This window comes from Protopterus annectens, chromosome 14.part0 (assembly GCF_019279795.1).
Source record: "Protopterus annectens isolate FY-2018-M chromosome 14.part0, PAN1.0, whole genome shotgun sequence".
NCBI classification, from domain to species: domain Eukaryota; kingdom Metazoa; phylum Chordata; order Ceratodontiformes; family Protopteridae; genus Protopterus; species Protopterus annectens.
In genome coordinates this window covers 306,932,762-306,948,000 of record NC_056748.1, presented here as the reverse complement: position 1 = coordinate 306,948,000, position 15,239 = coordinate 306,932,762, and the positions used below count along the sequence as shown (strand labels likewise).

General features: G+C 39.9%; 1 protein-coding gene across 1 annotated transcript in view; it reads left to right on the top strand.

The window, feature by feature from the left end:
* Window positions 1-15,239, top strand: part of ACADSB (acyl-CoA dehydrogenase short/branched chain) — a gene marked incomplete in the record, with an annotated part of 895,069 nt that overhangs the window by 491,330 nt on the left and 388,500 nt on the right. The window contains 1 exon segment of the mRNA XM_044056031.1: window positions 10,252-10,341. Coding sequence (XP_043911966.1) covers window positions 10,252-10,341 — 90 coding nt within the window.

Here is a 15,239-nt window from a genome sequence, read left to right as displayed (position 1 = left end):
GCAACAGTAGTATTTCCTTATATTCTGCTTCCATCTGTGTCATCAGTGCTCTGTTTATGTTGTCAAATGTTTGCCTCCTCTCTATAAAACCACATTGATCTATATCTACCAATTTTGGCATCACTTTTGCCATTCTCTTAGCCATTATAGACATAAGCACTTGATAATCATGATTTAGTATTGAAATGGGCCTTTATGAAGCTGTATCTGATGGATCTTTGCCATCTTTAGGTAGAACAGCTACTACTGCTTTCTTCCAGGGTGTTGCTACTTCTCTTAAAATACTGTTAAACAAAACCTTCCAGATCTTCATCAGTTTTTTCCATCCTAACTTCCAAACTTCCACAGGAATACCATCTATTCCTGGGGACCTTCCTGTACATTGGTTATATATCAACATTTTTATCTCATCTCTCTCTATCCTAACTGTTAGTGATTGAGCCTCCTTCCTCTAGGTGTGGCATATTTAATTCTTCCATAAACATTTCTGTGTGTACCTTTTCTTGATTTCCATATTTTTTGCTTTATACAGACTTTCATAGAATTTCTGAAGTATTTGTTAAACATCTGCAGATCCCATTTTATCTTCCTTGTTGTAGGCTCCCCAAGCTTGGTGGCAGCTTTATGTTGCCTGAGTCATCGTACTAAATGTTTTTGTGCTCTAGAGTTATCAAAAAAACAGTTGCTTAACAGCAGTCTTTCTAAACTAATGCATATTATCAAGGTTGTCCCTTATTTTCTGTTTAGCATTCTGTAATTGCTACTCTTCTGATTCTGTGAGATTCCCGTTTTGCAATATTTTAATATTTGTCAGTCCCTCTAAATAGTTTTTGTTACTTCTTAACCATATCTCCTTTTCCTTTATTTACACACTTTTTTTAAATTCAGCGTTCATTTTAATCCATTTCCTAGCTATGTTTTCAGAATAAGTTTCTATCTTCTCTAATAGGTCCTGAATAATTTCCACTACCCATTCCTTAAACTCTTCTCTTGTCAACAGATAGGTGGGAAAGCGCCAGTGTCTCATTTTTATTTCATTACCCTGTGTTTTTAATTTAGTTATTATTGGCACATGCTCTGAAATAGATATTGGTTGTATATCAAGACCTTCTGTCTAGCTTAGCCCAGGTTTTGCATCTTGGGGAATAATATGTAAATTCACTACGAATTCCTAGTACTGAATTCATATCTTCCATGCCAATTATTGTCATAAATTTCTTTAAAAATCTACCTTCCTTTGTTATATTTCTCTTTCTGGGCCCCCAGACACATCTTCACTGTTGCAAATCAAATTCCAGTCCCAACCTCGAAGTAATAATATTCCTTGCTGAAAACTGATTATTTCTCTCAGAATTTTCTTTAGTTTCATTATAGCAGTTTTCAGTGGACTATAAATACATGCAAGTGTAATCATCCTCCTCCCTTGCCAGTAGCTCCTTAGTACTTCAGATCTACCATTATTGTCTTGTATTTCCTGTTTTATTTGTATGAGAGCTCCTCTTGCAATTAATATAAGTGCTCCTCTCTTCCTGTGCCCAAGGTTTTCTGAATAACCATCTTGAAAATCTTTCTTTATCAAGTTCACATGTTCATTTCTTTCTAAGTACGTCTGCTGTAATATAACAATTTTCACACAAAATTTATAATATAGTTTACTACTCTTTCTTTTTTGGAATTATCTGTGAGACCTTTAATGTTTAAAGACATTATAGAAAGAATCATTTTCTAGAAGGATTATTATTCCCACTTTTTATGTTTAACAGCTGTAAGTGTCTAGTTCCAGCTTTTGTGTTACATGCATGCACTGTTTGGCAGGTTAATCTTTTACAGAATTGTTTCTTGTCATCTCCATTTGAGCCTGTGTCACATCTTGCAGAATACTTTGTTTTATTGAAACTCCTCAAATAAAAATACACATGCACCCCATTACCCCCCTAAAACCTAACTTAATAATAAGACACAAAACTATGTACATCTTCAAGTATTGAAGTTTTACCCTTAATATTTGTCATGCTCTTTTAACCAGATCCCATTGTTTTACATTGCATTACCTGCATTTCTTAAAACTGAACAAGGAGAAAGAGAGAAGAAGGGGAAAGAAACAAAAAGAATGCACAGAAGCATCTGTTTACATTAGTATCCCCATTACACTTAAAAATGTCTGAAAAAATTTACTTTATAACATGCAGAGAAAATCATGCGCAACTTTAGTACTGTTAAGAAATAATTTTTTGTTTTATTTACAATTTACTCTCTCCTCTTCTGCCCTCCTGAATATTTGTCCTAACCTTAATGATATGAAGTAGGGCATATGCTTTAGAGTCCCCTACAGGTTTAACAAAGTCCAGACAAATCCAGTGTTTCCAGATTATCTTGTTCTGTCCTGTTTCGTAAGTATAATTATTGCTTTGTAATGCCACATTTGTCAATTTCCAGGTTATTGATTTTAGTCTCCAAACATTAATGACATGAAGTAGGGCTTATGCTTTAGAGTCCCCTACTAGTTTAACATAATCCATAAACGTGCAATATTCCCAAATCCTCTTGTTTTGCCATGTTTCACAAGTATAATTATTGCTGTTTAATCCCACATTTGTCAGTTTCTGAGTTACTGATTTTATTCTTGGAACATTAATATAATGAAGCAGAGCATATGCTTTAAAGTCGTCTAAAGGTTTAACAGAGTTCATTATTTTCAGATTTTCTTGTCATGTCAGGTTTCACAAATATAATTATTGCTTTATCAACCCACATTTGTCAATTTCCAAGTTACTAGCTGCAATCCTGTTCGGCTCTATCTCACAGATCCTGTCTGTTTCATTTCCAACATATTCTCGATTCTCCTAGTCACCTCTTATGGTTTCTTCCTGCCCTCATGCATTTTCCTTGGAAACAGTGGAAAGATTTCATGGGATCAGTTTCTCTTCACTCATCAAAATTCTGTGCAAAAACACTCAAACACAGGGCCAAGGTACTAGTCACCCATATTGAGTCTTCCTCTCTGGCTTCCTCAACGGTGTCACAATCCACTGCTACCACAGGGCCTCAGCAGACTCTGGCATCCACTAACATCATTCCAAAAAACTGAAAATATAAGAAAAAAGGACCCTGAAGTTACTGAAAAAAACTGCAACAATAGGTTGTTAGTCAACCGACAATTCAGATGACATGGCTTTGCAGCTCTTTGGTACAGCGACTTCTAAGCCTGAACCTTTGGTGTGACTCTCTCAAGAAGCCACTATGGTTTCCCGCCTACCTGTGAATGTTACCACTGCACACATCAGTCAGATCTGAAGTCACTTGTGCAGACCATAACTTCCAATTCCTGCTGTGTTGGTGTCAAGGGAGACTCCTTTTCTTATGAAGCAAAAAGTAGCTTGCAAGTATGGCAGGTTCAACCGGCCAAACACTGAATGCAGAATACAAAAAAGAGCCCAGCACCAGAACAGATGCACCTAGTAAGAACTTTATTTAGAAAACCCAATCAAGCAAACCGGTTTCGGCACAAAGCCTTCATCACTGATGACAAAAAGCAAATAATGATCCATTTATATACCCTTACTGAACCTGTCTTCCTGTGATGTCATAAACTTAGCATTGTATCCCTCTACAATTTGTCATTAAGTCCCGGTGTAAATAATCCACCTAACTTAATAATCCACTTTTTTCTTTTTGATTAAGAACATAGTACCAACCAATCTTACATCTTCTGTCCCCAATATCCTATCTATAACTATAAAACTAAATCTAGCAGATGAATGAGATTGACAATGTCTGTAAAGTGCATTTGTTATTCGTTTATTGCGAATATCACTTAAATGTTCTGATATTCTTAAACAGAGGGGCCTAGACGCCTATCCTACATAAAATGAAGAGCAAAAACAACGTGCCAAATAGATGACCCAATCTGATCCACAACTGGCATAAAAGCTGATGTCATATATTTGCCCAGTGTTCCGTTTTGATTTATATGTTTGCAAAAAGAGCAGTGTCCACATAGGAATTACCCTACTAACCTGTCACCTGTAATTGCTAACTGTTGATTAGAGTCTCTGCTCACATGAGTGTGTTTAAAATGTGAAAAGTAAGAGCCTAGTGTTCTCTCTCTATGAAAAGAGAACTGACATTTCTCGGGTAAGAAATGACTTAATTTGTCATGTGTCATAAGTATATACCAATGCTTCCTTATCACGTCCCGTAATAAATTGACATTTCTACCATATGTTGTCACTAATCTCAAAGTGTCTGCTCCCACTTGATCATCCCTCTGTTTATATTTTAACAAATTGGCTCTTGTTTGCTTGGAAGCCCATTCTCTTGCAGTTACAATGTCCCCCATCCTATAACCTCTGTCAAGAAACCTGGATGTAAGAGCCTGCTTAGATGTATCAAAATCTTCCTCAATGGAACAAATCCTTCCAATTCATAAAAATTGAGATTTTTGGAATATTCCTGATTGTGTAGGTCGGGTGAAGACTGGAAGCAAACAGTAAACTGTTGTATTGTGGGTACTTTCTGTATACCACAGTTCGTAGCGTATGTCAAGGGATCTGTCTTCCACCCTCAGTGTAACTGACTGGAGGATTGGGTTTTGACACCTAGGACTGAATCCTATCCCAAGGATGGGTTTTCCATTCTAAGGGAAACAAGGAAGCCCAATAGCAGAAAATCATACCTGGAAAAATGGAAAACATTTTCTTCTTGGTGTCACAGCAGTAACACTAACCCTTCTCAAGTGGATATCACCTCAGTCTTGCAGTAACTGTCAGGCCTCTTTAGACAAGAATTTTCCTTACCAGCATTAAGGTATGCGCATCAGCTATAGCAGCTTGCCTGCACAGTGCTCCACCTATCCTCTTGCACCCCCACATGAAACGTTTTTCAAAAAGGGATGATTCACTTGAGACCACCCAGAAGGAACCCTATTCTGACATGGAGATCTAGATTTTGTGTTAGAATAAATAACATTACCACCCTTTGAACCTGCTGACACTTACTCTCTAAAGATGCTCACCTGGAAAACCACCCTTCTTATAGTTGTTGCATCAGTTAGGAGAGTTTCTGAGCTACAAGTCCTCATGCATAAAGATCCTTTCACTGTCTTCCACACAGATAGGGTCACCTTTGAAACAAACTCATCCTTTATGTCTAAGGTGGTATCAGAACTTACTTTAAACCAGGCTATTCACCTACCAGTCTTCTACGTCATAAACAGAAAATGGCAGGACAAGTCCTGCTCTCCCTGAATGTGCATAGGCAGATCAGGTACTATCTAGGCAGGACAATAACCCACAACAGAGCAGAGAAACTGCTGGTGGCTTTCGTAGAGGGTAAACAGGGCAAGCCTGTCTCCAAACAAACCATTTCAAATTGGATAGCAAACTGCATTAATTTCTGTTACTCACACTATGGAAAGATTTACTTGGGCATATTAAATCTAACTCAACCAGACACAGGGCATCTGCCACTGCTTTCTTCAAAGAAGGCAGACCCAGGCCATCCTAGAGGAAACTGCATGGAACTCAGTGCACGCCTTTACAAAACACTAAACCTAGGCAGTATTGCCAGGGCTACAGCAGGTGTTACCACTGCCATCTTGCAAAATCTTATTTTCTGAGGTCATACAGATGACGCACCACCTAAACTTTAGCTTAGGGAGTGCCCCCAAGAGTCAGTACTCTTTAATGACTACAAATCTTAGTACAGTTGTGTCCCACTTACCATAATTGTAGCTGTTCAGGTAGATCAGTGTTGTAGTACATATTCCCAGCCTCCAAACCCTTTATCTGCTGAGTACTTATCTCCCCCTTGCTGGGTGCTAAAGGTAGAGGAGTTTTTTTCTGTAGATAGTTCTCTTATTTCCATCATCCCCTGTCTGCCTCCCATGTTTTTTTCCTCCTCCTCACTTAAATTCAGACTTCTGGGAAGGCTGTGCTGTCCTTGAGCATCAGACTGCTGATGCACTGCTTAGAAAGACCCTCAGATGATGCCGACAGGTGCCCTTCTTATACCCTGATGTCAGTCTTTGGATGTCTGTTGGCTAGAGATGATGTAAGCATCTGGAAATTGGGCTAGTTGCAGGTTTCTGCATGGTAGGAAGACCCAAGAATTAATACTGCAACATTGATCTAACCTAACATCTACAGTCATGGCAAGTGGGATACAACTGTGCTTTCATTCCTTTGTTGTACTGACACTGTATTGTAAATGACTGTGAGGACTGACTTGAAGAGACTGTTTGTTGTCCTCATCAATCCTCATGATTCCTTGCATGAGGTCTAGTGGCACCTGTGTAGTCTGTGTTGGTAGTAGCTTCACTTCCTTGGAAAGATATTTGCCATCCCACCTCTCCACAGGGAATTTCTTTGCCAGACTGAACAGGTAAGTGCCAGCAAGAATGGCTTTTGTCAGTCTAGTAGAAGAAGACCAAACCTTAACCTCAAACATTTCTGATGAGGCTTATGCACTCCCACACCCTAGGCCTTTGGCCATCTCATGTACTGATTATATATTTTCCCATCTCCAATGATTTGTACTGTAGCAGTGATCCTTATGATGAACATCATACTGCTGCATGGGGTACTCTTCCTAGTGACAGATGTTTGAGTAAAATCACTGCCACGATATATTACCTGCTTACATCCTTGTCTACATATATATATATATATATATATATATATATATATATATATATATATATATATATATATATTTTTTTTTTTTTTACTTCTATTTAACTTTTGATATTAAGAGGAGAATTTCTTTTAAGCCCCCTTAGTTTATGCCGCCTATGCCTTATTATTTAGCTGTGCTCTGTCGAAGCAGTGCCACTGAGGTACCCCTGGGGTGTATCTCATGCATGGTAAATCCATTGGTCAAGTACTCCTCTTTCACAAGGCCAGCGAGGTGCTCTGAACTCACATAAACCGGATGCTGTTCCACAGCATAGGCGATCTTTGGGCATGAATCTATCCCCAGCACGCCCTGGCCAATAAACCGTGTTTAAGGTTTAACCACCCCGGTTTTGTGGCTCTGCTCGAATCTAGATTTGATGAGATGAATTTAGATCATCAAATCTCAGTTTACCAGTTTGATCTGGGTTTCCTTGAATGTCATATACTCTTGAGTAAGCTCTGACGCACTGAATATATAACTGAATCTTCTTTTCGCGGGCAGCGTAAAGACATTTTTGATTTTGAGACCCTTTTTTTTTGAGGAACTTTTGTGGCCTCTCCAGCTGCTGCAAGTGTCGGTCAGAGATATTCCTAATGGGGCATTGTACTCCATCATTGGTCTGATGACAATGTATTGAGTGGGTATTGTATCGTATTGGAAGTCTAGGTGGGTCTAGGTAGGCTGTATGGACTGCCTTTCCTCGCCAATGGCCTGGTGACTGTTTCAAAAAGTCAACCAAGTTTAAAAGGCATGATCTGCCTTTGACAAAGTTAAACTGGGTTGATGCCAAAGTCTGCAAATTTTATTTATCTTATCCATTAAGAGATCCTCCATCCTTTTTGCAAGAGATCAGATTTCAAGCTAATGGGATGGTAATTTCAGGGGTGATTGTGGAGGCCTTTGTGGAGGAGTGACCGAAATTAACAGCCAGCGCCACTCCTGGAGTGCGTATCCGGAGGTGAGACTAAGATTAAACAGCTGTCCTATGTGGGGGTTTAATTCTCGTTGAGTTCATGGAGCACACAGCCGGGGGACACCATCAGGTCCCATGTCTTGCCTTGGAGAGAGCAGTTCTCACCTGAGCGTTGGAGATATATAGTCAGAGGCCCTCTTCTCCTGATCCTTAAAATTTGTTCAGAGGGTAGGGCATATTTTTCACTTCACTTCATGGGTCTCAGGGTCACAGTTGATGGCAACTTTGTTTGTTTGTGTCTTTCGGCTTTTCCCGGTTAGGGGTCGCCACAGCGGAACTCCGGTCTGCTAATGATTGGCAGTGGATTTTTATGTGCCGAGTTGCCAGCCCTGAAGCACAACCTTCAACGAAGGTACACCCATTCACGCATGTCTCCACGCAGAAGACGCTCTAGCTGATATATATATTTATGGGTCTATGTTATATGTCCGAAGATTTCGAACTTCGAACACCATATGATCGACACCATATGGTCGAAGTTAGAAAACTTCGAACATACAAAAAAAAAATTGTTATAGGCAGGGGGGCAAGCCCCCCTGCACCCCCACACCCCCACTCTTAAAATATACCAACTCCGAGACTGCACTATAATGCAGTAAAGGGAACCCCCACGTGGGGGGCTCTGCCCCCCCACCCTACCCCCCCGCTCTTTAAATATACCAACTCCAGGACCGCACTATAATGCAGTAGAGAGAGATTTCCCATTACCGCACTGTAGTGCAATCTCTGAGTTGGTATATTAAAGAGTGGGGGGGGGGGTTAGTGCAGGGGGGCTTGCCCTTCTGCCTTAACCCATTTTTATTTCTATTTTTTTTTTTGTTTTTATATATATATAGTTATAGATATTTCTAACTTCAACCATATGGTCTTGAAGTTAGAAATCTTCGGACATATAATATACACCCTTATTTATATATTTATATATATATATATATATATATATATATATATATATATATACAGAGAGAGAGAGAGAGAGAAGGATAGATATAAGTATGTATGTATATATGTGTGTGTGTGTGTTTGTGTATATGTATATATATATATATATATATATATATATATATGTACGTATGTGAAATATGTGTAAAAATATAATTAAAGATGTTAAAGGCACCTCTCCTCTTATACTATGTGTTGTACTGATGTCTGCCGCATGGTGAAGGCAGGGACTCAAGGTTGTCCAAAAATTTTGGAAGTTGTGCTAGATTATCTGACATTTGTCTTTGGTATAATCTGGCATACCTAATTTTAGTAGAGCATCCACTATTAAGGTGAGTATTGTGTACTTCTTTGTATACTTTGATACATGCCAACAAAGTACCGCATGGCTGGCTTTGTTCATAGTTAAGGGTTATGAATGCACTGGTAGAAAAGAAAAGCAAAGGATGGATGAAGGCAGGAGGAATATTTCCCTGTTTATACTGCTGATAGACCTGTCTGACTGTTTCTTTCATAGATATGTTTTATGCTGGTTATGTCATACAGTTGTACTTTTCTGGTTACTGAATGACATTTGTAAAAACACTTGAATTTGCATGCTGAGGAAATGTATATAATTTTAGTTTTCCTTTGAAGACAAGTCCACTGGGTTACAACCAGTGCCAAGTTGGGTTGATGTGCATATACCTTTGTGTAGCAAGGTCCTGACGAAGTCTTGCATCTTAAGAAGTATGTATTCCCACTGTTTTCTGTATGCGGTATAACAGTGATATCACAACTGTTGCCATAGCAAATTCATATCTTTTCTGCATTATTATGTCACTGGGTTTAAAATTCAGAATTATACCAAAAATAATATAAGTATCTGTTATTTATTGCTTAAATATTTTTCTTGTACTGCATTCCATTTGAATATCTGAACTGAAAAGTTTCTAAATTGTTTTATTTTCATTAGTTGTATTATATGTTTTTAATATTGTTTGTATTTATTTGGAAATCTGTTTGATAACTGGCAAGAGCACTGGACGTGTGTCACTTTTCAGGGGCTTTCTGGGAGTGCTACTCACTGAAGTTACTCGCTCAGTCACAGAGTAGCCAAACGGAGGATGAAGGAATTAAACCCTAGATCATAGGAACCAGATTAACTGGTCATAGTCCTAACACTGCACTAACCGCCACAAACAGGTAGTCCTACTGAGCCCATGGAACATTTTCAGGGACCTCAGGAGTCAAAGTCCCTACATAAAAGAAAAGTACCAAAACTGTGATCACTGCACAGCCTGACATTAAAACTCAAAATACATTGAGCATTAACTTGTAGCAGTTCTGATCTTTATTACCACATCATCTACCCAGCATGGCAGTTGCCCATGGAGAAGATTTGATATGCAGGTTTAAGCTGCAAAGTGTTGTACAGTTTTTAACTACTGCGATGGCTGTAGATATGCATTAACATTAATGCTCTATTTAGTGAGCTGCTTCATTGGTTGCTTACTTGCTCACGTCTCTGAAATATAATTTGTAAATCTGATGTGATTAAACATTGTCTTTTGTCATTGATGTCTTATTTGTGTTAACTAGATTGGTACGTGGAACATAACTTGTTTATTCTCTGGTCATAGTATTACTTAAACCAATTTTTTTTTTTCACTAATTGTCAGATGCTGGGACTGGCCCAAGGATGTTTTGATCACACAATCCCCTATACAAAGCAGAGAGTACAGTTTGGGAAAAGGATTTTTGATTTCCAGGTATAAATATTTCTTTCCATATCACTTTAAACAGATACTTAAGTCCTGGTAAAGTTATTATATTCAACAGTAAGTGTTTTAATTGCATGCACTACAGTTTAACAGATCCAATCAGTCCATGGAATATTATGACATATGCACTCGTTTTTTTTTCCTTTGGCAAAGGATTTCATGTTATGCAACAGTAAGGCGGGGTGTAGTGCAGTTGGAAAACTCTAGGCAAAAATTGAAAAAAATGGCATACCTTCATTTTCTGTGAAAACAAATGCATCACCTTCATTCTGTGCAATACCAATGACCCCTAAATCTGTTTATGTAAATGGCCCAAAATTTGCTATAAAATTGCACATTGGAGGCAGCCATTATGATGTGATATTTTTCAGCTAGGATTTCTTCCTACAGAGATCTTTTTTGTCTGCACAGTATGATGTGTTTTGTCTTAGTGTTCTTTTGCATACTGTATGTTTAGCAGCGCTGGGTGACGTGGGCAAGCTCTCCACACCCCATGTCTCCTGCACCCCTTACTTCAATGTAACATTCTTCAGTATTGCCCAGCCTTGGGAGAAGGTGACAGTATTCTTTGAAGTGGTCCATTAACTATTTAAGAGTTACTGGACCAGATTTACCCCATGCAGCTGCTATTGATTTAGAACTGTATTGCTCTGAATTCATTCTTTCTTTGACTATTGAGAGTTGTAATTGCAGGAGCCAAGGCAAAGTTTTACTGCACTTATCTTGGCTTAGCAAGTGAGAGGAGTGCTTGTGTAAGTGAAAATTCACATCTGCGACTTGCAGAATGGGTGGAAAAAAGGATAACTGCAGTTCAAAGGCAGATGGCCTGTAGAAAACTGCAGGATTCAGTGTTGAGATGTCACTTTATTTCTTGTCTGACTAATCGATGTCTTACATCAGGATTTCACTTGCATTAGATACAAACAACATGAACTGTTGTTCAGCAACAGACTTTTTTGGTATCACATCTCTGGCACCGTGCCCTTATTGTAGCATTTATTTATTTGTGTTTGTTTTCCGGAGTACTGATCTCCATGGACATTTTGCAGACTGTCCAGGAGCTGTGTCTGTGATTTGCTCAGTCACACTTTGCATTGGAGGCTAAGGAGATCAAACCTTGTACCACTTAACCACAGGAAATGGATCATTTAACAGTTCCTTAATCCTGTAAGCCAACTGCCTGATAACTGCTGTTTGTAATAAAATGAGCTGAGCTAACACGTGCTTCTTACATTCTTCCCCATCATGGAATGGAGTTCCTCATATGATTTTGGAAGTTCTATCTGCTTTCTTAACTTTGTTTTTGTAGATATGTTGATTATCAGTTTGTTGTTTTTCTCTAAGGAGCATCTGGTAAAGAAATATCAGTGAGGTTGCCAGGTTCTGCTCCAGTACACATTTCCACTGCCTTTTAGTGGTGCCTGTAGTACGATGTTAGTGGTCTGCTATCTGTAAACATTCAGCCCTCTGATGTAGAGTCCATCTTACTGAATTTTGCCTTCTGAAATAAAAAGTGGAGCAAATGGAGTACTGTACTCTGCTTCATTCAAACTGTGCAAATTGGGGAAAGATTGTTAAGACCCAGAAGATGACAGTAAGAAGGTAAGTCTTCCTGTAGTGACAGTGACTGGAAGAGTGAAAAACGCACTCCAGTGGTATTTTGTCCAGCAAAGAGAATGATTGTTTTTCACGGAAGGATTTCCTTAGATCACTTTCTAAGAATGGTTGCCTTAGCTTTCCATATTTCTTTGTGAGACTAAACTGCTTGTATGTAAATTGCAGTATGTCTGTATTAGCTTGAGTAGGTAATTATTTGCATTTAAAATGAGCAAAATACAAAATGGGTGAAAGTTCTTGCAAGGGGTTGGAGTAAGGTCCTCTTGCTTCCCCCTTACCACTTTGGAAAAGGTGAAAAATGCACTTTAAAGTGCATTTTTCAGTTTTAGTCTTTCTTTTTCACTGCATTTTATTTGCATAGCCTGATACTATAAGCAGTTAGAGGAAGTGAAACTTGGACTTAAAATGTTCATAGAAGTACAGCCTATACAAAACATACATTGGCAGTACATTTTTAGGAATGATCTTAAGATGATTTAAGTGGAACCACCTTCTTACCATGAAACACATCTATGCCAAGCTGGTGAGTGATTGACTGGATGAATGCTGGTACATGCACTACTTAAAACCACAGTTCCAATTCTGCATTATTTATGGTGACTTGCAGTCATTTTGCAGACTTTTGAATACTTGGCACTGACACTGGGTTTGTCTGCAACTCTTTACTCTTTCCCCTACATCGGTGCTACTACCTACCTTGAACCTAGCCATCCCCATTCAGATGCCACTGACCTTGACTGTAAGCTGCCTGTTGGAGTCTGCTTCAGTGAAGGAATCAGAAGTGGTTGAAATTACTGAGGTGGAACTGTCACAGGTCTGCTGATATCTGTCTATACATCCTTTGTCAATCAGGTAGTCCCGCTAGGCTAAAGGTGGTATTTGTACTTGTAGGGGAAATTTGGCTGTGGCATGTAAGAACTTCCAGTACGAGTTTTGATAGGTGCCATGGACTCTCGTGCATCAACATTTGCTACCAACCTCTGAATGAAGCATAAGGGACCTTAGTTTAATGTCTTACCCATAGGACAGTATGCTCTGTGTCTATACTACAGTGTCAGCTAGTAAGTCACCTGGAGTGGGAATAGAACCTACAACCTTCTGGTCTTCCGGAACCAAAAGTGTGTATGCTACCCGTTGAGCAACTGACAGTGCTGTACATGCTGCTGATGTTTTCACTGCTGACAGTCTGTATCTAATATAGCACTTTAATACTGGCTTGAGTTGTGACTTGGGTTGCACATTGTCTCAAAAGGATTCCAGTGGATGAATGTTGTATTAAACATTCACAAGGTTTCACACAAAAAGTGCTTTTCCACGTGGTATAAAAGCATAAAGTAAAACAGATGCTTATACATTTGGTACAGGTTACATGGCAAGAAAAGCACAGCTTGCGTGTCTTTAATAAAATCTTCATCATCCTTTTGAGCCAAGTTTTTTTTTTTTTGTTTAATTGTGTTTGCTGTATACTGTTGCTCATGAATAGCCCTCCATCAGGGGTCCACTCTCTGTACAGTAATCCTTTGTTCCAGTATACAGATTCCCCCCTTGAGAGAATCGTTGCACTCCTAGCTACCTGCCTCAGGCCTTGCAATGTAGGGTCTGAGAGCAGAGCCTGTCTCAACTCCCTCCTGGTAACCTTTCCCAGCTCCCCTTCCACAGGAAGTCTGGCATCCTCTGACAGCGGTGCCTCACTGTCAGCCTGGGTACTACTACTCACCTCTACCTTTGCAGTTACCCTGTCCAAGGGAACATCAGTACCCACAAGCAGCTGTGGATCACATTCAGTCTCACTGCCACAGGGTAGCTCACTGCCTGAAGTAACCACTTCAGCAGTCCTGGCTGCAAGTATGCAGTTTGTCTGGGTCTCCCCCAGGCTATCAGATCCACATGCTTGTCTCCTAGCCTTACTGCATGTAACTGCATAAGTACATAGTACTGCCTCATCCAAATCCTTCCCTCTCAGGACATCTGCAGGATGGTAGTCCCATACCCCTGTTGTCTCAAGACAACACACTGTTGGCATTTTGTCTTTATCACTTACTTGCTGTCTCACCTTTGGTTCCCCACCTTGCCTCTGTGGACATCTGTATGCCACATGGCCCCACTGGTTGCTTTCAAAACATTTAACCCTAGCTCCTGGACATGTACCTAGACTAGTGGTTTCCCCTGCTACAGGCGGATTCTGTTGGGGCAGTCTGTGCTGCCCACCATGGGTTCCTTTAGACCCATGAGCAGTACTGGGGGTCCCTTTCCTGTGCAAGGGCTGCCCTGCTTGCTAGGTATAGGTCTCCCTTCTTCCCCAACTCCTCTGAAGTAGCACACTGTTTATCAGCTAACCAGATCCTCGTGTCCTCAGGCAAAGTGCTAAGGGCTTGTTCGCTTACCAAAAGGTCTGCCAGCCCTTCAAAAGTGGTGACCTGACATCCACTCACCCAGCTATGAAAATAAGTGCTCAGTTCAACAACATATTCGTATACATTTTCATCTGCCTTGCGTCTATGCTCACAAAACTTTTTCCTGTACATTTCAGGTGTTATCATAAAACATTCTAATAAATGCCTTTTTAGAGCAGTATAATCAAAACAGTCAGTGTCATGCATTTTTGCTAAAGAAGTTACAGTTTTACCATGGAGTAAGGGGGTCAGGAACTGTACCCCGAGCCCTAGGTCAACTTCATACTGTTTACATACCCAATCAAACATATGAATGAAGCTATCAAAATTATCCCCCTCTAAACTGTGGAAGAAATTTACTGACCTTTTGTGCTTCTGGGGTCCAGTTACTCCCATCCCCATTACCTCCATGACTCTGGGGAAGAGTCAGCATTTCCCTCTCGTGCCTCCTCTGCCGTTCATTTTCCTCAGCTTGTAGACTCCTCATTTTCTCGGCTGCTTCTAGTTCCATACGCCTGGCCTCCAATTCAGGTCTCTCTAGCTCCAGCTGGATAAGTCCACTGCAGAAAGGTTGAGCTATCCATTCTCTGAGGATATTGCATCTTCACTGTCAGTTTGATTGTCCTCCAGGCTGCTGTTTTCTGATGCAGCTGTAACCAAGGCTGCAATCAGGTCTGCTTTAGTCAAGTTTCCATGCACCAGTCCCCTAGCCTGGCACATCTCCGCCAACTGGCTCCTTGTCAGCTTTCCATACTCTTCTGCTGACATGCTGCCTGCTCACCCTGAGTAACACTAAGCTAACAAAAGAAATAAAACAATTGTGATCTGAACTCTGAGTATACACTGCATGGCTGTTTTAGAGTACAAAACACTTTG